Here is a 24,683-nt window from a genome sequence, read left to right on the forward strand (position 1 = left end):
CAGTGGTGAAAAGCTGAAAGCTTTACCTCTGTGATCAGAAACAAAATAAGGATTCCAACTCTCATCACTTTCATTCAATGTAGTATTGCAAGTTCTAGACAGGGCAATTAGGCAAGAAAAAGATTTAAAAGCCATCCAATTCAGAAAGAAGGAAATATTCCAGGAACTCATTTATGGCCAAAGGATGTTAACATTTGTCATGCAATGTCAATGAAATACCATATTTTGTTGCCATCAATTTACTATGGTGTTTTGTATTGTGATTTTGTATTAAAATATAATCATGTTGTGTTTTTAAGAAAAGGAAGCAAAACTGTCACTACTTGCAGATGAAATGCTACTTTATAGAGAAAAATCCAAAAGCCTTCGCTAGAAAACTATTTGAACTAAAAACTTCACTAAAGTTCCAGGATACAAAAATATTAAATAGCTGTTTTGTTTTTACACACTAATAGCAAACTATCAGACAAAGAAATTAAAAAACAGTCGACAATTGCATCAAAAAATAAGATAACGAAGAGTAAATTTATACAAGAAGGCCAATGACACATGTACACTGAAAACTAAGATTTTGGAGGGAAGATTCAAGATGATGGAGACGGAGGACATGGAGCTTATCTCTTCCCACAGATTCATCAAAAACACATCTACAAGTGGAATGATTCACACAGAACATGTACTGAACACTGGTAGAAGACCTCAGGCTTCTGGAAGGCCAAGATAACCTCCACATAACCAAGCAGGGCAAAAGAAAAAAGAGGAAGGAGGCAAGGAAGTAGTAGGATGTAGAATCATCTCTCCCTACAACAGTTCTCACGGACCACCTGCTGAATGCTAGCAGAGGACCTCAGACACCTAAAAAGACAAGAAAGATCCCCTTGTAACCAGATAAGACAAAGGAAAGAAAGCAGGATAGGACCGGAACTCTTGGCAGGGAGCTGAAGGTGAGGCGAGGTTCTCACATCTGGGGAAGCTCCATCCCAGGCAGGGAAACAAGCTGGGACAGAAGGGGAGCTTTAGGGGCTCAAAGGAGGGCCCAGCAACAGGTTTGTGACAGGCAGGACAGGGGGCCACCAGGAAGAAATAGAAAATATGAATACCAATCACAAGCACTGAAACTGTGGTTTTAAAAAATTCTTCCAACAAATGCAAGTCCAAACCAGATGGCTTCACAGATGAATCCTATCAAACATTTAGAGACTCACTAACACCTATCTTTCTGAAACTCTTCCAAAAAACTGCAGAGGGAGGAATAGTCCCAAGCTCATTCTACAAGGCCACCATCACCCTGATACCAAAACCAGACAAAGATACAACCATAAAAGAAAATTACAGACCAATATTATAATGACTATAGACACAGAAATCTTTAACAAAATACTAGTAAGCAGAATCCAGCAACACATTAAAAGGATCATACACCATGATCAAGTGGGATTTATCCCAGGGATGAAAGAAATCCTCAATATATGCAAAATCAATTAATGGGACACACCACATTACAAATTGAAGAATAAAAACCACATGATCATCTCATTAGATTCATAAAAGCTTCTGACAAAATTCAACACCCATTTATGATTTAAAAATTCTTCAGAAAGTGGGCTTGGAACCAAATAGGGCATATACAACAAACTCATAGCAAACATTACTCTCAAGGTAAAAACCTGAAAGCGTTTCCTCTAAGACCAAGAACAAGACAAGGATGTCCACTCTCACCACAATTATTCAACATAGTTTTGGGAATCAGAGCCATGGCAATCAGAGAAGAAATAAAAGAACTCTATATTGGTAAGGAAGTAAAAGCTGTCACTGTTCACAGATAACATGATACTATACATAGAAAATCCTAAAGATGCCAACAGAAAAACTATTCAGAAGGCTCCTCTGTCCAGGGAATTCTCCAGGCAAGAATACTGGAGTGGGTAGCCATTCCCTTCTCTAGGGGATCTTTCCAATTCAGGGATTGAACCTCTGTCTCCTGCATTTTTGGCAGTTTCTTTATCGTCTGAGCCACTAGGGAAGCCCTGAAAAATACTACAGCTCATCAATGAATTTAGTAAAGCTGCAGCATTAAAAATTAATACACAGAAATCTCTTACACTCCTATACACTAACAACAAAAGATTGGAAAAAGAAATTAAGGAACCAGTCCCATTTACCATTGCAACAAAAAGAATAAAATATCTAGGAATAAACCTCCCTGGGTCAGGAAGATCCCCTGGAGAAGGAAATGGCAACCACTCCAGTATTCTTGCCTAGAGAGTCCCATGGACAGAGGAGCCTGGCAGGCTACAGTCTCTGGGGTCACGAAAAGACACAACTGAGCTACTAACACGTTCACTTTCAAGGAGGCAAGAGACCTGCATTCGGAGAACTATAAGATACTATAAAGGAAATCGAAGGTGAAACAAATAGATGACTAGAGAGATCCCCATGTTCTTGGATTGGAAGAAGCAATATTGTGAAAATGGCTATACTACCCAAAGCAATCTAGAGATCTGATGCAAAGTCTATCAAATTACCAATGGCATTTTTCACAGAATTGGGACCAAAAAAATTGTACAATATGTATGGAAACACAAGCTGAAACTCCAGTGCTTCGACTCATTGGAAAAGACAGGACCCTGATGCTGGGAAAGATGAAAGGCAGGAGCAGAAGGTAGCAACAGAGGATGAGATGGTTGGATGGCATCATCAACTCCATGGACATAAGTCTGAACAAACTCTGGGAGATAGTGAAGGACAGGGAAGCCTGGCGTGCTGTAGTCCATGGGGTCATAAAGAGTTGACACAGCTGAATGACTGAACAGCAACAACAAATGGAAACACAAATGACCCTGAATAGCCTAAGCTATCTCGAGAAAGAAAAAGGGAACTGGAGGAATCAGGCTCCCTGACTTCCTGTATTACAAGCTACGATAATCCAGTATGGGTTTGTGCCGGCACAAAAACAGAAATCTAGATCAATGAGACAGGATAGAAGGTGCAGAAATAAACCCATGCCCCCAACTAGGACAAAAGGGAAGACTATACAGTTGAGGAAAAACAGTCTCTTCAATAAGTGTTTCTGGAAAAACTGGACCGCTATATGTAAAAGAATTAAATTAGAACACTCCCTAATACCACACACAAAACTCAACTCAGAATGGATTAAAGACCTAAATGTAAGGCCAGATACTATTAAACTCTTCGAGGAAAGCATAGGCAGAACACTCTTTGACATAAATTGCAGCAAGATCTTTTTTGATCCACCTCCTAGAATAATGAAAATAAAAACAAACATAAACAAATGGGACATAATTAAACTTAAAAACCTTGCACAGAAAAGGAAACCATAAACAAAATAAAAAGACAACCCTCAGAATGGGAAAAAATATCTGCAAATGAGCAACCAACAAGAGATTAGTCTTCGCAATATAGAGGGAGCACATTCAACTCAATATCAAAAAACAATGGGCAGAAGGTCTAAATAGACATTTCTTCAAAGACGACATACAGATGGCCAAAAAGCACGTGAAAAGATGCTCAATATCACTAATTATCAGAGAAATGCAAATCAAAACTACACTGAGGTATCACTTGACACTGGTCAGAATAGCCATCATCAAAATGTCTACAAACAATAAATGCTGGAGAAAGTGGGGAGAAAAGTAAACCCTTCTACATTGTTGGTGAGTATGTATTAATAAGTTGGTACAACCATTACAGAACAGTATGGAGTTTCCTTAAAAAAACTGAAATAGGACTACCGTTTGATCCAGCAAACCCACTCTTGAGCATATACCCAGAGAATACCATAGTTCAAAAAGATACATACACCCTAATGTTCATTGCAGCACTATTTACAATATCCAAGACATGGAAGCAACCTAAATGTCCATCAACAGATGAATAAAGAAGTTATGGTAGCCTCTTCCCTGGCTGGAACCATGAAGGGTGCCGAAGAGAAGAAAAAGAAGGTTCCTGCTATGCCAGAAACCCTTAAGAAAAAGTGAAGGAATTTCGCAGAGCTTAATATCAAGTGCCTGAGAAAGAAGTTTGCCCAAAAGATGCTTCGAAAGGCAAGGAGGAAGCTTATCTATGAAAAAGCTAAGCATCACCACAAGGAATACAGGCAGGTGTCCAGAACTGAAATTCAAATGGCTGGGATGGCACGAAAAGCCGGCAACTTTTATGTACCTGCAGAGCCCAAACTGGCATTTGTCATCAGGATCAGAGGTATCAAAGGTGTGAGCCCGAAGGTTCTAAAGGTGCCACGGCTCCTTCACCTCCAGCAGATCTTCAATGGCACCTTTGTGAAGTTCACCAAGGCTTCAATTAACATGCTGAGAATTGTGGAGCTATACATTGCATGGGGGTACCCAAATCTGAAGTCCGTAAATGAACTGATCTACAAGCGTGGTAATGGCAAAATCAACAAGCAGCAAATTGCCCTGACAGATAACGTGTTGATTGCTCGATCTCTTGGGAAATATGGCATCATCTGCATGGAGGATCTGATTCATGAGATCTATACTGTTGGAAAACGTTTCAAAGAAGCAAACAACTTCCTGTGTCCCTTTATATTGTCTTTTCCATGAAGTGGAATGAAGAAAAAGACCATCCATTTTGTAGAAGGTGGAGATGCTAGCAACAGGGAAGACCAGAGCAACAGGCTTATTAGAAGGATGAACTAAGGTATCTACCAGGATCATTTTTGTAATATGGTCAGTTAATAAGCAATTGAAAAAAAAAAAGTTATGGTACATACATACAATGGAATATTATTCAGCCGTAAGAAAAAAATGACATAATTCCATGTGCAGCATCATACTAAATGAAGTCAGAGAAAGACAAATATCATATGATACCACTTATATATGGAATCTAAAAAGCAAAAAGATACAAATTAAACTATTTATAAAACAGAAACAGATGCACAGTCTTTGAAAGCAGCCTCATGGTTGCCAGGGGGAGGGTCGGGAGGAGGACGTTGGGAGGAAGAATAAAATAGGAGTTTGGGATTAACATATACACACTATTATATATTACTATAAAACAGATAACCAGCAAGGACCTACTGTATAGCATAGAGAACTCTACTTAATATTCTGAAAAAGAATGAATATATGTATAACTGAATCACTTTGCTGTACATCTTAAACTAACACAACATTGTAAATCAACTCTACTTCAGTATAAAATAAAAATTAAAAAATAGGAAACTATGAGATATTGATGAAGGAAATTAAAGACACAAATGAATGGAAAGATATTGTATATTGCATGCTCATAAATTGGAAGAATCAATATTGTGGAAAAAAAAAAAAAGTCCATACTACCCAAAGCAATCCACAGAGTCAATGTAATCCTATCAAAATCTCAATGGTATTTTTCACAGAAACAGAATAAACAATCCTAAAATTTGTATGGCACCATGAAAGACCTCGAATAGCCAAGGCAATCTTGATAAATAAGAACAAAGCTGGAGACATCATGCCTCCTGATTTCAAACTATTACTACAAAACTACACAAATCGAAACAGTATGATATTGGCATAAAAACAGACATATTGATCAATGGAGTAGCATAGAGTTCCCAGAAATAAACCCATGCATATATGGCCAATTAATTCATGACAAAGGACCCAATAATATACAACGGGGAAAGGACAGTCTCTTCAATAAAAGATTCTGGGGAAATTGGACAGCCACTTGCAAAATAATTTAACTGGACCACTATCTTACACCATACACAAAAATGAACTCAAAATGGATATAAGAATTGAACCTAAGACCTGAAACCATAAAACTCCTAGAAGTAAACATAGGCAGTAAGCTCCTTCAGATTGATCTTGGTGATGATAATTTGGATTTGACGCCAAAAAGAAAGGCAACAAAAGCAAAAAATAAACAAATGGGGTTACATCAAGCTAAAAATCTTCTGTACAGGAACCATCAACAAAATGAAAAGGTCACTTTCCAAATGGAAGAAAATATCTGCAAATCATATATCTGATAAGGGGTTAATATCTTTAAAAAAATATGAAGAATTCATACAACTCAAAGTAAAAAAGCAAACAGTTGAATTAAAAATTGGGCTGAGAGTCCGAATAGATGTTTTTCCACGGAATACATACAGATAGCCAACAGGTATGAAAGGATATTGAACATCACCAATAATCAGGGAAATGCAAACCTAAACCACAAAGTGACAACGCCTCCTAACCATTGGAATGGCTGTTAGCAAACAGGAAACGCGAGGTGTTGAGAATGTGGAGAAAGGGGGCCCTCGCGCACTGCTGTAGCTGTGCCGTCACGCAGCCGTGCCCGACTCTGTGACCCCGGGGACTGCAGCCCGCCAGGCTCCCCGTCCGGGGGATTCTCCAGGCAAGGACATCGGTCAGACTCTGTGTGACCCCGGGGACTGTAGCCCTCCAGGCTCCCCGTCCGGGGGATTCTCCAGGCAAGGACATCTGTCAGACTCTGTGACCCTGTGGACTGTAGCCGCCAGGCTCCCCTGTCCGTGGGATTCTCCAGGCAAGGACATCGGTCAGACTCTGTGTGACCCCGGGGACTGTAGCCCTCCAGGCTCCCCGTCCGGGGGATTCTCCAGGCAAGGACATCGGTCAGACTCTGTGACCCTGTGGACTGTAGCCGCCAGGCTCCCCTGTCCGTGGGATTCTCCAGGCAAGGACATCGGTCAGACTCTGTGTGACCCCGGGGACTGCAGCCCACCAGGCTCCCCTGTCCGTGGGATTCTCCAGGCAAGAATACTGGAGTGGGTTGCCATGCCCTCCTCCAAGGGATTTTCACAACCCAGGAATTGAATCCAGGTCTCCCGCATTGTAAGTGGATTCTTTACCATCTGAGCCACCAGGGAAACCCATTCGCTGTTGGTGGGAACGTAAATTGGTGTAGCCACTATGGAAAATGGCATGGAGACTCCTCTGAAAATACAAATAGAACTACCCTGTGATCCAGCAGTTTTAATTCTGTGTGTTTATGTGAATGGAATGAAAACACTAACTTGAAAAGATATTTGGGGACTCTCCTGAGCACACATGCACTGGCAGACTAATGGTTAAGACTTCACCTACCAATGCAGGAGGTGTGGGTTCAATCCCTGATTAGGGGGGTAGCTAAGACCACACATGTCTCCTGGCCAAAAAACCAAAATGTAAAACAGAAACAATACTGTAACACATTCAATAAAGACTGTAAAAATAGTCCATATTAAAAAAAAAAATCTTAAAAAAAAAAAAAGGTATTTGCACTCCAGGTGGCACAGTGGTAAAGAATCCGTCTGTCAGTGCAGGAGACACACGAGACATGGGTTCGATCCCTGGGTCAAGAAGATGCCCTGAAGTAGGAAATGGCAACCCACTGCAGTAGTCTTGCCTGGAAAATTCTATGGACAGAAGAACCTGGTGGGTCTCAAAGAGTCGGATGCGACTGAGCACATGCACACACACGTTGACAAGAGCATTATTTACAGTAGTCTACCCATGGAAGCAGCCTAAGTGTCCATCAGTGGATGAATGGAGAAAATGTGTGTGTGTGTGTGTATACATATATATACGTACACAGAGTAGAATATTATTCAGTCATTAAAAAAAAATGAATGAAATCCTGTTTATTTGTGACAATACGGATGTACCTTGAGGGCATTAAGCAAAACAAATCAGAGAAGACAAATACCATATGATCTCACTTATATGTGGAATTAAAAAAAAAACACCTAACTCATAAATACAGAGTATTTAACTCATAAATACAGATTGGTAGTTGTTACAGGTAGGTGATCAAAAGGTACAAACTTCCAATTATAGAATTAGTAAGTCTGGTGATGGAATGTACAGTTTGGTGACTAGTTAACAATACTGTATTGTATATTGAAACTTGCTAGAAAAGTAGATTTAAAATTATCATTATGAGAAAAAAACAAATGTGTGTGGTAGTGGATTGACTAGACTTACTGTGATCATTTCACAACATACACAAATAATGAATCAATACGTTGTACACCTGAGACTAATATTATATGTCAATTCCAATAAAAATTTTAATCAAATTTTAAAATAATTTTTAAAGACAACATAGCCTTTTCCAGGAATAGTACTCTTAGTGGATATATGAACACTACCCAGAGGACAGTGAAAGGAGAAGCGAAATATGATGTTTTTATTTAGATCCAAAGTCTGATTTCTCATGTGAACCCACTGCCCAATGTTTTTGAGACTGCCCCTAATTTTCATTAGTCCCTAGGTTAAAAGGTCTTTGGCTTATTACATAACAGACAGTGCCACACTGATTGTGCTCCTGGCAGGGACAGAACAAGAGGAAAGGACCTTTCTCAGAATGAGGAGGTTTGAGGGTGAGAGAAAACTGCCTGACTGTGATGGATCCGTGAGACACCACCCAGGCTTACTGGGTCAGGGGCAGAATCACCCTTCCTAGGGATTCTGTCCATGGGTCTATTGACACAAGATCCCTTGAAGAAGACCTCTTTAACACTTCTTGCATTGCAAACTGCCCAGGTTCCACGCAAAGCTCGTGGGTCACTTAGCGCATGTCAGCTTTTTTGTGATTTCAGGGACACAAGAGATCTCCCTGGCTGGTTGCCTCAGGCAGTCATTGATGTAATGCTACTGAGTACCTTAGAGAAAGTTCCATGAATAGCAAAGAGGGAAATGCTGGATCCCAGTGAGTCAGCGAGCCTGCACTGCCTCAAAGAAAAGCAAAGGAAGCTATTCTGCAGGGACCGTTCTGCAGTCTCTTGGAAAAGCTCCAGAGGGCAGCCCTCAGAGCTGAAAGCCGGGGGCTGAGGAGTGCGGGGGAGTGGGGAGGCTTCCCTGGACAGAAGGCACAGGGTTTCCTTTCACCTTGAGAAAGTCCACTGGGAGAAACGGACATAGAGAACAGACTTATGGACATGGGGGGAGGGGGGGGGGAGAGGGCGAGATGTGTGGAAAGAGTAACATGGAAACTTACATTACCATGTGTAAAATAGACAGCCAACAGGAATCTGCTGAATGGCTCAGGAAACTCAAACAGGGGCTCTGGATCAACCTGGAGGGGTGGATGGGGAGGCAGATGGGAGGGAGGTTCAAAAAGGAGGGAATATATGTATACCTATGGCTGATTCATGTTGAGGTTTGACAGAAAACAGCAAAATTCTGTAAAGCAATTATCCTTCAATAAGAAAATAAGTTAAAATAGAAAGAAAGAAAATTCCACTGGGGGAAGAGCTTCTTGAAGCATCTGTGATGCTTCATTCTCAGCTCCTAGTGCTTCTGGTCAAGTCAGACAGGCAGACAAGAGCGGCCGGAAATAGAGTCCTCGCCAGGGGAGGGACACAGAAAGAAAGGCATCCTTTGCACGAGTGAGTTATCATTAGACAGACAAGACCCTGCTCTTAGATGCTGCCGTCTCTGCCCCCAGGCGGAGCTGGAGGAAACCACCACATCTCCTGGACCCAGCCGGGGGGGGGGGGGGAGTGGGAGCCCCGCAGCCACCCTCCTGCAGCTCCCCACCCCAGGGTCCTGCAGGCCCCCAGCCAACTGGAATCCCACCCACCCAGCAGGCACCTCCACGGTGCACGTGGGCACCCCTCCAGTGGAAAACACTGGATGCCACCTCTCCTCAAGGCAGAAATCAGGGTTGATCTGGACTCCAGCCTTCCTGATGCAGGGAAAATAAGAGCACAGACAGGTTTCCGTTCAATAAGCACAGTGACGAAAACCTCCGCAAAACCCATCGAGCTTTCACCCTCTGCCAGCTGCTCCTGACTTAAAGTCAAATTTAACCCCACTCTGTCTCTGGTAGTGGAGAGTTCAGACGTCCCCAAGCAGTTCCTCACATGGGAACCTTGGCCTTTTGCTTCTCATGGAGCAATGTTCGCAGAGGCTTCCTTTTTTCAGACAAATTTAGATTGCAGACAGCCTCACCCAGAACATGCCCCTTGAATAAGACCCTGAAGATGCAAGTTACAGGGTAGTACGTACTTATTAGAGGAATCAGCCCTTGGGGAAAATAAGATAGATATCTTTTTAAAAATAAATAAATAACCTTTTACTTTTAAAGAAAATTTTTGGCCTCACCACACAGCATGTGGGAACCTTAGTTCCCCAACCAGGGATCGAACCCATTGTCTCCTGCATTGGAAACATGGAGTTTTAACCACCGGACAGCCAGGAAAATCCCTCAGCATTTTAATTAATAAACACTGTCTCCCCATTGAAAGCAGCCTCCATATCTGAGGACTTCCTTGTCTAAAGAACCTCATGACTTACTTTCACTCTTATTTAGCCAAACTCAAATGATTGAGAAAATCGGTTTCTCTCTTCAACAGCTACCCAGCTGTGACACCTCTGACACAAGTGGGCCTTCGGGGGCCATTCCTTACCCGCACCCCAAGCTGGGACTCTTCCCTCACGCTTAAGGTCCTGTTACGTGCCGGGTACTGGGGTAGGGCGTGTGCTGAGCAGGCTCTCCCGCGTGAGGCACAGAGCATTGCAGAGAAGATGGGTCACTAACCAGAGCAGCACGGCATAGAGAATGGCTGGGCTGGGGGTCCCAGGGATGCTGAGCGCAGAGCAGCAAGCCCTGGGGAGTGGATCACACCCCCAGGAGGAACCAGCTCGGCTCAGCACCTTCCTCACCAAATTCAGCAAGGCCCCCGTGCACAGAAAATGCACATAGAGGGCATCCCCGGTGGCTCAGTGATGAAGAATCCTCCTGCCAGGGCAAGGGCCACGGGTTTGATCCCTGATCTGGGAAGACCCCGCATGCTGTGGAGCAGCGAAGCCCCTGCGCTGCAACTATTGCGCCTGTGCTCTAGAGTCCAGGGGGTTACACTGCCCAGCCCCTGTGCGCCCTACAGACCGTGCTCCGCGAGAGAAGCCACCACGATGAGAAGCCCACTCACCCCAACTAGAGGCGCAGCCCCCTGCTCACCACAACTACAGAAAAGCCCACGCAACAATGAAGACCCAGCATGGCCAAAAATAAATAAAATTATTTTTGAAAAAACACACATAGAATGGTCTAGGGGAGTGTGATCTTTAGGAGAACCATACCTTACAACCTGTACTAAAAGTGTTTTGCATTGTATTCTTTAAAAATCTGTAATTTAGACCATCAGAAATCTCTACAATTGTTCCTCTTGACCTTCAGGTCCCTAGGCCACCCTCAGCAGAACAGCTTAAGAATTTCAATACAGAGCCTGATGGGCAGGAAGAGAACCAGCAGGTCATGGGTTCAAACACACTCTGCCCCCTCAACACACTCACAGAATTAGAGACTGAGGATGAAGAGGCTCAGTAATCCTCCCAGATTTCAGACAATACTACAAAGCTACAATAATCAAAACACCGCGGGACTGGCACAAAAACAGATGTATAATCGATGGAATAGAATAGAAAGCCCAGATTAAACCCACACACCTAGAGTCAATTAATCTTCGACATAGGAGGCAAGAATATACAATGGAGGAAAGTGGTACTGGGAAAGCTAGACAGTTGCTTGTAAACCAGTGAAGTTTGGACACTCACTCACATCATACAAAAAAAAAAAAGAAAACCCAAATTCAAGATGGCTTAAAGTGAAAGTCGCTCAGTCATGTCCCACTCTTTGCGACCCCATGGACTCTACAGTCCATGGAATTCTCCGGGCCAGAATACTGGAGTGGGTAGTTTTTCCCTTCTCCAGGGGATCTTCCCAACCCAGGGATCAAACCCAGGTCTCCCGCACTGCAGGCAGATTCTTGACCAGCTGAGCCACCAGGGAAGCCAAAGAATACTGGAGTGGGTGGCCTACCCCTTCTCCAGGGGATCTTTCCGACCCAGGAATCAAACTGGGGTCTCCTGCATTGCAGGTGGATTCTTTACCAACTGAGCTACCAGGGAAACCCCAAAATGGCTTAAAGACTTATCATAAATATAAGACATGACACCATAAAACTCCTAGAAGAGAACATAGGCAAAACATTCTCTACCATAAATCAAAGTGATATTTTCTTAGGCCAGTCTCCCAAGGCAGAAGAAATAAAGATGAACAAACGGGACCTAATCAAACTTACAAGATTTTGCACAGCAAAGGAAACTGTAAACAAAACAAAAACACAACCTATAGAGTGGGAGAAAATATTTGCAAACAATGTGACCGACAAGTGCTTAATTTCCAAAATATACAAACAGCTCATACAGTTCAATATAAAAAAATAAAAAACAATCAAAGCCTTCCCTGGTGGCTCCATGGGAAAGAATCTGCCTGCCAATGCAGGAGACACGAGTTCAATCCCTGATCTGGGAAGATCCCACATGCCACGGCACAACTAAACCCATGTGCCACAACTACTGAGCCTGTGTTCTAGAGCCCAGGAGCCGCAACCACGGAAGCCCATGATCCACAAGAGAAGCCACCCCAATAAGAACCTTGGGCACTGCAATTAGAGAGTAGCCCCTGGTCTCCGCAACTAGAGAAAAAAACCCATGCAGCAAGACCCAGCACAGCCAAAAATAAATAAATAAAATTGTTTACAAAACCAATCCAATCAAAAATGGGCAAAAGACGTACATAGACATTTCTCCAAAGACAACATACAGATGGCCAAAAAGCACATGAAAAGATGCTCAACATTGCTAGTTATTAGAGAAATGCAAGTCAAAACTATAATGAGGTATCACCTCACACCAGTCAGAACAGCCGTCATCAAAAAGTCTACAAATAACAAATGCTAGAGAGGGCATGGAGGAAAAGGAACCCTCCTACAATGTTGGTGGGAATGTAAGTTGGTACAGCTACTATGGAAAACATTATGGAGGTTCCTTACAAAAATAAAAATCAACTTACCTATGATCCCTCGATCTTTCTCCTGGGCAATCTTATATGTGGAAAAGATGAAAACTAATTCAAAAAGATACATTCATCCCAGTGTTCACTGCTGCACTATTTACAATAGCCAAGTCATGGAAGCAATGTAAATGTCCATCAACAGATGAATGGATAAAGAAGATGTGGTACATACATACAATGGAATATCAGTCACAAAAAAAGAAATTTTTAAATAATGCCATTTGCAGCAACATGTATTGACCTAGAGATTATCATACTAAGTGAAGTAAGTCGGAGAAAGAGAACTATTGTATGATATCACTTATATGTGGAATCTAAAATATGATATAAAAATGAACTTATTTATAAAACAGAAACAGACTCCTTGACATAGAAAACAAACTTAACAGTTATCAAAGGGGAAGGCATGACAGAGGGATAAATTAGGAGTCTGGGACTAGCAGATGCACCCTATCATCTATAAAATAACAAAGTGTTAGTCGCTCAGTCATGTCCAACTCTTTGTGACCCATGGACTTTAGCCCACCAGATCCTCTGTCCATGGAATTCTCCAGGCAAGAATACTTGAGTGGGTTGCCATTTCCTTCTCCAAGGGATCCTCCTGACCCAGGGATCAAACCTGGGTCTCCTGCATTGCAGGCAGATTCTTTACCATCTGAGCCATCAGGGAAGCCCCATAAAATAACAAAGGTTTACTGTATAGCATGGTGAATTATATTCAGTTATCTTATATAATAACAAAAATGGAAAAGAACCTGAAAAAGGATATATATACGCATCCCCTGGCAAGGCTCCTCTCAGTCCTCAGGGCTCACCTCTGCTTCAGTGAGCCAGCCTCCGCGCAGGCTGCTTCTGTGCCTATGTGCCCTTCCATGCCATGCCCGCTGCCTTCCAGTTGGCAAAACCCTCCTCCACTTTCCAAGGTTTTGTCCAAGCGTGACTTCTTAAGGCAAGCTTTTTCTACCCTCTCCCCATGCTGCCTCCCCCCTCTATAAAATCAACCCCCCCTCCTTTGCATTCCAATAGAGCTCACACATAGCCACTCACTTTATCATCATGCAAAATACCAGGCTGGATGAAGCACAATCTGGAATCAAGATTGCTGGGAGAAATGTCAATAACCTCAGATATGCAGATGACACCACCCTTATGGCAGAAAGTGAAGAAGAACTAGAGAGCCTCTTGATGAAAGTGAAAGAAGAGAGTGAAAAAGTTGGCTTAAAACTCAACATTCAGAAAACTAAGATCATGACATCGAGTCCCATCACTTCATGGCACATAGATGGGGAAACAGCAGAAACAATGAAAGATTTTATTTTCTTGGGCTCCAAAATCACTGCAGATGGTGATTGCAGCCATGAAATTAAAAAACGCTTGCTCCTTGGAAGAAAAGCTATGACCAACCTAGACAGCATATTAAAAAGCAGAGACATTACTTTACCAACAAAGATCCATCTAGTCAAAGCTATGATTTTTCCAGTAGTCATGTATGGATGTGAGAGTTGGACTATAAAGAAAGCTGAGCGCCGAAGAATTGATGCTTTTGAACTGTGGTGTTGGAGAAGACTCTTGAGAGTCTCTTGGACTGCAAGGAGATCCAACCAGTCCATCCTAAAGGAGATCAGTCCTGAATATTCATTGGAAGGACTGATGCTGAAGCTGAAACTCCAATACGTTGGCCACCTGATGTGAAGAATTGGATCATGTGAAAAGACCCTGATGCTGGGAAAGATTGAAGGCAGGAGGAGAAGGGGACAACAGAGGATGAGATGGTTGGATGGCATCACTGACTCGAAGGACATGAGTTTAAGTAAACTCCAGGAGCTGGTGATGGACAGAGAGGCCTGACGTGCTGCAGTCCATGGTGTTGCAGAGAGTCAGACACAACTGAGCCACTGAACTGAACTTATCATCGTGGCTTACTTCAATACATTTCAATGTTGCATTGTTACTTGTGGGGGTTCAATATCTTGTCTTATTCAAAATTATCTCTGCCTGGTCCTCCAGACCTTTTCCACATCAGAGCACATAAAAAATGATAATATTTACATGGCAAGAGGCTGCCACTGAAAGAGACCCACATGTCAGCACACCTTTAATAACCCAGTCAAAGCTTAAGCAGTCTAGATGAGAAGCTCTGCAGGAAAGACCCTCATTTAATATTGATAGGGGAAAAAAAATGAGTCAATAAGTCTATTTATAGGATTAAGAAATATCTGAAGTTAAGCAAAGATCTCATGAATGAAAGGAATGATCCTATGGCGGGGGTGGGGGGGGGGGACATAATCAAGACTGAATATGACCCCAGCAAAAGGATAAGATTGTGGATTTCTTACCCAGGTGGTCAGGGTCTCTTTGACCACTATTAGACTCCAGCCCCAGGCTGACCCACAGCACTGACTTCCATGCACCTGGTCTCTAATCATTCAGACTGCTGGCTCCCTGCCCTTCACAACTCCCTCGCTTACCTGCCAAGTGTCAGCCTCTGTCTGTCTTGGCCTCTCTCTCCCACCAGCACGACAGCTGCCCATGTCCACGCCCGCCTCCACGGACACTCCTCTGCCCCACGGAAAGGCATGGCCTCTCCCCCTCCACCCTAGCACTGTGCCTGTCATCACAGGCTCCTGTCTGAGTTCTTTTTGTCTCCTGTCCTTTCAATGAAATGTGCTTCCTGTGGTTGAAACAGTCCTCCTCACTCTAGTTTCCCCTCCTTTACCTGTAACAGGTACAAACAGGTGTACAGGACGTTGAACCAAACTTCCCAAGTGGCTGTGGGAAGACCAGGTTCCTGTGTAACAGGGGGACGGGGGTGTGTGCTGTCCAGGGTAGGGCCAGGGTCTCAGAATCTTGCAGAGAGCTGGGAAATATCCCTTGGAGTAAACTGTACTTGAGTGTTTAAAAAAAAAATTCTTTATTTGGAAATTCATAAATGAAATTTATTGAGGGCAGGAGGAGAGGGGAGTGACAGAGGACGAGATGGTTGGATGGCATCACCGACTTGATGGACATGATTTTGAGCAAGCTCCAGGAGATGGTGAAGGGCAGGGGAGCCTGACCTGCTGTAGTCCATGGGGTTTCAAAGAGTCAGACACAAAAGAGCAACTGAACAATAAATGAAATGATCCTATACTAGACAGAACCAGAATCACTGTCCCCACATCCATTATTTAACTGAAATTTTGCATAGTAAGTTTGGCCCAGAGGCCTGGGGAGCAGACCTGGGTGGGGGGAACCTGAGAGCAGCAGCCCCAGGTGGGAACATCCATTGGAAGAGAGGTTCCCAATTAATTCTGTGCAACAGAAACTCCTGCAGAGCTGCAGGGAAGGTGGGGGAGAGAACAGGAGGTCAGGGCTGAGCTGCTGAAGGATGAAACTGACTGACCCCTGGGGGCTTGCCTTCGCCCCTAGGCGGCATCCACGGGATTGGTCAGTAGTCAGCTGTCCCCTTCCCCTTGCAGTTTCTGAAAGGGGGCCCAGAGGAGTCAGTGTTTCCTAAAGCAAGTCAATACTTGCAGATTTCCTGATAGCCCCTCACTCAACGAAGGTTTACCGCCCTGAACCAAGGGCCGCCCCTGGGATGTGTCCCGATGGTCACACGTGCACTAGGATCAAGCCCCATCCTGACATTTCCACCCTGTCGTCGGTTGGGAGCATGTCCAAATGCTGGGGCTTCGGCCAGAGGGGAGCAGACCCTTCGAGCATCCTCTGTACATGGAATGGTAATCCCTGTGTCCTCTGTCCCACTCAGCCAGGCCTCAGGCTTGTCGCTAATCCATGGAGTATCCTTGTGTGTGCGCTGGAAGAGGTCCTATTCCCTGTCCTGACAAGGGACTGCCTCTCCTCCTGGGTTCGGGGACGTCTGCTCAGACTAAGAAATCCCATCTGTTTTCCCCCAAGCTCTGCAATCTCTGTCTTCATTTCAGAATTTGGAGAATGAAATTTCTGTATGTATGTGTATGTGCTCAGACGTGTCCGACTCTTTGCGACCCCACAGACTGGGCCCCACCAGGCTCCTCTGTCCATGGGATTCTCCAGGCAATAATACTGGAGTGGGCTGCCATTTCCTCTTCCAGGGGATCTTCCCCATGCAGGGATCGAACCCCTGTCTCTTATGTCTCCTGCATTGGCAGACGGGTTCTTTACCACCAGGGCACTGGGAAGCCCCAGTGACATTTCTGGCGTTGCTTTATTGCCGAGACAGTTCTGGAAGTTTCCAACCATCAGAAAGTGCGTTTCCTGTTCTGTTTAACAATGAATCCCCGTTGCCAGGTGGACCCCCAGGCCAACACTGATAACGGTATCCCCTCTTGCCCCTGCAGGCACAGAAGGGGCACAGGAAGCGCCCTAAACCCGGCAGGGCTCACCAGGCCTCAGAGCAGAAACCTGGCTCCACATCTTCCCCGCGCGCCACCGCGCAGAGCCGGACCCCAGGCCGCCCGCAGCCGCCACTGGACGCGTCACACCCGGGGCTCGGCCAGGCAGGTCCATCTACCAGGCACCCGCAGGAAGTTGCCGGACGAGCCACCTGCCCTCCATGCCTCCCCTGGTCTTTCCAGCGAAGCAAGTCCTTGTTTTGTCTGCCCACTGGAGACCCCTCCCCAGCCTCCGCGGCGGAAGCGCAGCGGTCTGCAAGCTCCGGCGGCGGGGGGCAGAAGGCGCCGGAGCCGGGGCATGGCCACCTCCTCTCCATCGATGACCTGGAGGGGGCCCAGGAGACGGACGTGGACACCGGGCTGCGGCTCTCCTCCTCCGACCTGTCCGTGGTCTCTGCCTACTCGGCACCCAGCAGGTTCTGCAGCCCCGAGGAAGCGCCGCGCCCCCCGGAACGAGGCAGCGGCCTCTGGTCAGAGCGCAGGGGCTTCAGAGAAGGACCCCTGCCCACTGGGGGCGGCGAGACCGCGGGGGCCCCCTGGGCCACCCTCCCTCTCTTCAAAGGGCCTTCGGGCTCCTCGGCAACAGCCATCGCTGCTCCCCCTGCTTCGGACACCTCCTCGCTCACAGAGTCACCCCCAGAACTCCCTTCCGATGCCACCCAGGCCCGGCAGACTGGCAGAGACGTCCCAGCACCCTTGGTGCTGGCCGGATGCGGGGACAATGACACGGAGGAATTCTACATCTGAGCACCCCCCACTCGTGTCTTTCAGAGCCACAGGCTCAGGTCCCACCTTGCCCTCCTGGGGTCTGGTGCCATCGTGTTCTCAGCCCAGCTCCCCCAGGCCCGTCTGGAGTCCGATGATCTGTCTCATGGGTCACTAACACCCTTGCAGGCCAGCCTTTCTCACCCGTGAGGTGTATTTCTAGACGCTCAGTGGCATTTTAAGAGTCAATAAAGATACTGGGATTTTTATGCAAATAAATTCTCAACGAACTTTTAGGTCATAAAATATATTTTTTAAATACTCAATTCCATTTGGGATATGGTTTAATGCACTTACATAATTTAAATGCTTCCTATAATTATTTGAAAAGAAAACCTAGTCAGCTGGAGCTGATTGCACAATTTTTCATGACATGAAGGAAAAACAACTAAAGCCAAAATGCTCAATGTGAGAAAGATAGCAAGCAACTTGGAGGAGAGGTCAGTGCTTGTGATGTCCACTTAGTGGATTCTCCGTTTCCGTTTACCCTACCAGGGAGCAGTGGCCCTGAGGATTTCTAGGAACTGCTGCAGTGAAAAGAGTCACCTTAGTAAAACAGTAGATATATATCAGACTACAGTAAGACCTCACTTCAGCACTCATATCACTACAGTGATGCCACGCACCATCCAAAAATCAGCATTTACGCAAAAGTGGCTAATAAGCTTTGTACAGATTGAGCCCGAATAACAGACTCTTGGTGCATTTAAAATACGATCTGAGCTCCAAGAACTAGATTTGAATGCACTTTTCAAACACATACACTGTAACAAGTCGGAGTCTACAGAAGACCACTACCTGGATTTATTTGGACCACTGAGGAAAAATCCTTCATGGGGGTTACGGGATAGTAGGATATTAGACTTAGTGGGTAGGTATTCGTAAGATGCTTCCATGTTTAAATCCACAATTTAAGGGCTATCTAGACAGATATATGTAAATAGGCCACTTTTTATACTGCTTTCTCCAGTAAACATGCATTGTCATTTTTTCATTTTTAAACAATTTGTAACAATTTTAACTGGTGTTTTCATCAGGCACTGAGTAATAAATGCCCTCCCCTGTTCTCCAAGTGGGAAGCTTTACACAAGATGCCGTCCTGAACCAACACTGCTGCCCATGTGCAGAGGAGCCTGAGTTAAAGCTGGAGCTCTGACCTGACCTTGGTCTTGCCTGTGGTCGCCTGCCTCTGTCGCAGCGTGAATGGTATTCAAATCTCACGTCTCTCCCACTCCAGCAAGGGAATGTTTACAATCCCACCCTCAGCAGTGCCAAGTGCTGGCATCGGGAGCCACACCAAGCTGTCCCTGGTTGCCGTGCACCTTTGGAGAAGAAGAGTGTGGATTTGCCGAGTTCCCGTCCCACCCTGGTGCTCCTGCCTGGATGACTCATGGCCCAGTTTACACCTCCCTGGAAGCGCCCACACCAGCCCAGATGGGCCTTCAGAATCCTCCTCAACACAATCCTCCCAGCAGCCCTCACTAGTCATCACACTCGAGCCAAAGTCTTTGCCGTCCCTGTAATGAGAACCTTCTCTCCTACCCCAAACAGCCCGGACACTCCAGGATTGTTGTTGTTTAGTCACTAAGTTGTGTGACCCCATGGACTATAGCCCGCCAGGTTCCTCTGTCCATGGGATTCTCCAGGCAAGAATACTGGAGCGGATTGCCATGCCCCCTCCAGGGGATCTTCCCAATCCAGGGATCAAACCTGTGTCTTCTCTCTTCTGCATTGGCAGGTGGATTCTTTACCATTGAGCCACCAGGGAAGCCCTTTCAGGACTACAGATGACAATACTGTACTCTGATTTAAGTACATAAAATTATGATCTTTTATAATTCTACACCAGGAGTGAGCAAACTTTTATAAAGGGCTAAATAATAAATATTTTAGTCTTTGCCAGTCATACAGTCTCTGTCGAAACTACTGAACTGTCATGATAGTGTGAAAGCAGCCAAGGATATGTAAATGAAGGGAAGTGGCTGAGTTCCAAGAAAATTTATTTTATAAGAACAGGTGGAGGGTCAGATTTGGCCTGAGAGTCATAGTTGGCCAGCCCTTGTGTTCGACTGAGGTTGACTTGAGACTTGAGATCTCAGCCACAGTCAACGATGAAGAACGGAGGTCTGCATCCCTTTGCAGCTGTGATGCCCAAGACCAAGAAAACACGCTGCTGGGACCACGCTGATGACTATAGAACCACAGGGCTCAGAGCAGTGCGAGGCTTCTTTCTGCAGAGATGATGCCTAGAAAGTCACTGGCTTTCTACCTGCTGCTACTCACAGCCTGTAGCTGAGGATGCAAAGCAACATGCTAACCATTCAGGTGTTGACGTAGCCCCCAAGGACCAGGAGGCAAGCTCAGGACAGTAAAGTCACCGGGGCATCCATGAGTGGACTGTCAGCCAGGCGATGGCTCCTCCAGTCTTCACCCTTCAGCAGCACCCTTAGCTCAGAACATTCACACCCACACCCTACGGATGCTTCGGAGCCAATTCAGATGCAGTCTGCCTTCACCCTTTCTCACTGACTCCCCTGCCGCAGCACAGTGCAGTCTCCTGAACTGAGGGACAGCAAAGGATGTCAGCAAACCTCTTCCATAAGAGGAAATGCAAGATGCCCCCGCAACATGAGAAGGGAGAGAGGACCAGCACATCCTCACTCAGATGCGCCCCTCCCTGCAGACAGCAGTCTCTCTGGCGAGGAGGAGCTCCAGAGGCACTCCTGGGGCTCAGCTCCCTTTGCTGACCCACCTCCAGTGCTGTCCTCATCCAGGAGGGTTCCTGATACTCCCTGGGGAATCCTCTCCCTTTCAGATTATTATTGTGATAGATGCTGCTGGCATACAGTAGGTGCTCAATAAATTTGTTCAATTTTTAAAAGCTGAGGCCATCTCATAAATTATTTTTCTCCTGGAAAAGAAAATTCTTGATGGAAGATCTGTATTTTAGCTGTAGTTTCTTGTTGTTTAATGGGTAACATGTCTCCTTGACCTTGCATTTCTCTCCCCAGCATTGCCCCAGGGGTCGTGTTAATAAGTGCCCCGGTCTAGCTCACAGGCCATCCCTTACTTGCCCCTTTTCCAAATAAGGCTCCCCAAACTGCTGCTCATGGTTCCACTGTGGTCTCCCACCTGTAGTGTAGTAGTGTTAGTCGCTCAGTCGTGTCCGATTCTCTGCGACCCCATGGACCAGGCTCCTCTGTCCATGGAATTCTCCAGGCAAGAATACTGGAGTGGGCTGCCATTCCCTTCTCCAGGGGATCTTCCCAACCCAGGGATTGAACCCGGGTCTCCTGCATTGCAGGCGGATTCTTTACCATCTGAGCCACCAGGAAGATCCACCTAGTATCCACTAGTATCACTACTTAGTATCTGCTTTAAAGATCAAATGTTTCTTGGGGGTCCCTAACGGACCAAGCCCAAGCCCTACAGAAACCACCCTGGGTCACCCCAGTTGGGTCTCCCATGGAGGAGCATGGTGAGCCCCTGAAGAGACTTTTGTGATGGTGGAGGGGTTGATGTGTGGTCAACAGAGGGGTGGTAGCACTGGGGACTGCTTGATCCCTGAGACCCAAGGACAGGGGTGCAGTCACGTGGAAGCCTGCTGAGTTGCACCATCCAGCGCCTTCCGGGTGAGGCCAAGTGTTTCCTTGTATCGGGAAGGCCCTTGAGCCCATGGCTGATCTCTCTAGCCCCTCGTCAAACAGGAGAAATCCAAGTACTTCCTGTTCCCCAACTGGGCCTTCTCTAGATGAATGAATTCTCCAATCCACCAGGTAAAAGGCACCTGAGTAGACTCATAGAATTTCTAGAAGAGATTTTTTTTTTTTTACAGCAAATAAAACCGTTGAGAGCTTCTCCCTCACAAGGCCTCAGAACACTAATCAGAGCCACTTCTGGCCAGTGATCCCAAGTCCAAATTTCAGGAGAACAGTGGAAAGCTGGACGGGCTGCCTCCCCGCACCCCCCAACCTTCCTGACCCCCCCCCATGCCCAGGGTCACATTGCTCCACATTCCTGGTCTGGACATAAATACGCCCCTCAATGATCTGCAGTATTCCACTCCTCTTTAATTCTCTGGAAACACAACTGATCAGATACTATTAGACGCTTGAAGAAACAAGAAATTGACATGAATAAAAATGGCTTCTCAAAGGAAACATCTTTTGTCACAGTTATAACACATGGATTCAAGAAGAGTCAAGAACCTGAATTTAAAGGTTTTTTATAGAATTACATTCTTCCAGCTTCCACAGAAGGCTTTTTTACAAAATGGCTTTGAATGACATAATTTCTCTGAGTGAATAATGGAAGCAAACATTGTAATTAATGCTGGCACCCTTGGGTCTTTTAAAAGTCAGTTTCTATTTCACAAGTGTGATAACTATTGTCCAGTTATGTGCCCAACATTAGGGCAGTATGTTCATTTCAGACAAGTCACCAGGCACCGGGGAAGCCGAAAAAGCCCCTTCCCCGTGCCCCCATAACACACCCCCTAAACTCTCCATTTGTGAGGAGGGTCCCACCTCCTGCTCTCCCGGATGGTGTCACTAATGGAGCTGCTTCCATGGGGGACACATGGCCCCCAGTTGACCTGATCTGGTTCAGACTCACCTCACGTTATTGAAAACATTGATTTTATATGTTGAACACCTGAAAGAAGCCAACCAGGCTCCCTTAGGTTAGCTTTGCCCAGGCCCTAGAACCATACCCAGAGCATTGTGGAGAGGAGCAACTCGAAACGTGGTTAGCACAGTCCAAGAAGTACCCTGTTATACAGAAACAATTGTAGGCCAGACCGCCTGGTAAGGATGGCTGCAGGAAAGCTTTGGTGCCACCTAGTGGCCGCCTTGCCCAGGAGGGCCAGCGACTGCCCTTTGCTTTGCAGAAGACTCCGCCCCGATGAACACTGGAGGCGCTTCACTTCCATTTATTATTCTGCATTTAATTATTTTGTTTCCACAAGGTATTGAAGCCACTGAAATTACAGTGACATAAGACGATGAAAAGAGAAATAGGAAATCGGGGCTAAGGGAAAGAAAGAGTAGAAATATGCCAATGGTAAAGAAAACTGCTGCAGATGAATTTCCTAGAAGCCAAAGCAAAAAGGGAAACGTGAGCAGCCTAGTGGTTCATGTTTATTAATATAATTAGAAACTCCAGTGACACTGCCTTATTTCATTGTGATTTAAGTTGCCTCGATGCTATGTCTCAACAGAAACCAAGTTTTTCTTAGCAAAGAGGTATGCTATCACTTTCTCCTCACAAACTGAGAATGAATTTATGGTTACCAGGGCAGAAGGGGTGGGGTGGAGAGATAGATTGGGATTTGGGGGTTGGCATGTACACACTGATGTATGTAAAATGAATAACCGGGCTTCCCTGGTGGTCCAGGGGTTAAGAATCCAGCTTGCAACGCAAGGGACATCGGTTTGATCTCTGGTCCCAGAAGATGCCTCAGAGCAACTAAACCTGTGTGCCACAGTTATTAAGCCTGTGCTCTAGAGCTTAAGTCTGTGAGGCTGTGAGCCCTAGACTCCATGCTCTGCGACAAGAGAAGCCGCTGTAATGAGAAGCTCGTGCAGCACAACCAGACAATAGCCCCTGCTTGCTGCAACTTTTCAATCAGCTATACTCCAATATAAAATAAAAATAAAATCACGTTCTCAGAAGGGGGTTTTCATGAGGGATTTTCTCTGTAGGGTGATGACTTTGGTCCAAGTTGGGAGGTTTCCTTGGCTGAAGGATGGAGTTTACAAAGGCTGGAGGAGTGGACACAACCTCATGCTTTGGGTGAGCCTCCCTGGACATCTCCAGCCACTGGCCCTGGGCAGGAAGCCTGGAAGCTGGCCTCCTCCGGTCTCTTGAGACCAGATCTCTTTGGCAAATGGAGAGCCACTGGTGAGACTGACATCCTCCTGGGAGAGTGCAGGCTCTACCCGTGGGTCTAGTCTGTGTGGCTAGAGAGCCCTTGTCTAGCCGCCTGCACCCTCATCCACATTCTGCCCTTCCAAAGTCACCACCAAGACTCTAACGGCGCCCCCTCGTGGTTAAAAGGCCTTCTAGCACTTTGAAAAAGTGTGAGTTGCTGAGTCCTCTCGGACTCTTTGAGACCCTGTGGACTGTAGCCCGCCAGTCTCCTCTGCCATGGAATTCTCCAGGCAAGAATACTGGAGTGGGTTGCCATGCCCTTCTCCAGGGAATCTTCCTGATACAGGGACTAATGAGTTTCCTGCATTGCAGGCAGATTCTTGACCATCTGAGCCACCTGGGAAGCCCTTTGAAGCCCTTTCAAAAATCCCCTCAACCCACCCTCCACTGAGATTCCTGAAAAGTGATAAGAATTCAGTTCCCTGCACCTCTTTCTTCATTGGTCTGAGTGGATTTACTTATTCATTCAACAAATATTTACTAAGTCCCACTATGTGTTGAGGCTTCCCAGGTGGTGCAGTGGTAAAGAATCTGCCCGCCAATGCAGGAGATGGAAGAGACATGGGTTCGATCCCTGGGTCAAGAAGATCCCCTGGAGTTGGAAATGGCAACCAACTCCAGTATTCTTGCCTGGAAAATTGCATGGACAGAGGACCTGGTGGGCCACAGTCCATTGGGTCGGAAAGAATTGGACACAACTGAGCGCACACACAGGCACCCTATGTGTCAGGCAGCGTACTATTTGTGCCTTTTTTTTAAAACATTGGAGTGGCC

At 45.7% G+C, this 24,683-nt stretch overlaps 2 protein-coding genes across 2 annotated transcripts in view; both read left to right on the forward strand.

The window, feature by feature from the left end:
- The window catches only part of FAM124A (family with sequence similarity 124 member A), a 112,605-nt gene extending 91,778 nt beyond the window's left edge, over window positions 1-20,827 (forward strand). Inside the window, exon 4 of the mRNA XM_061133281.1 lies at window positions 17,160-20,827. Within this exon, the coding sequence (XP_060989264.1) occupies window positions 17,160-17,960 (801 nt within the window). The 3' untranslated portion in view covers window positions 17,961-20,827. The remainder of the gene's footprint in view (window positions 1-17,159) is intronic.
- LOC133049709 (large ribosomal subunit protein uL30-like) lies at window positions 4,053-4,583 on the forward strand. The gene has a single exon (XM_061133857.1). The coding sequence runs from the start codon at window positions 4,053-4,055 to the stop codon at window positions 4,581-4,583; it is 531 nt and encodes a 176-aa protein (XP_060989840.1).
- Window positions 20,828-24,683: the final 3,856 nt, after the last annotated feature.

The sequence above is a fragment of the Dama dama genome, chromosome 30 (assembly GCF_033118175.1).
Source record: "Dama dama isolate Ldn47 chromosome 30, ASM3311817v1, whole genome shotgun sequence".
NCBI lineage: Eukaryota > Metazoa > Chordata > Mammalia > Artiodactyla > Cervidae > Dama > Dama dama.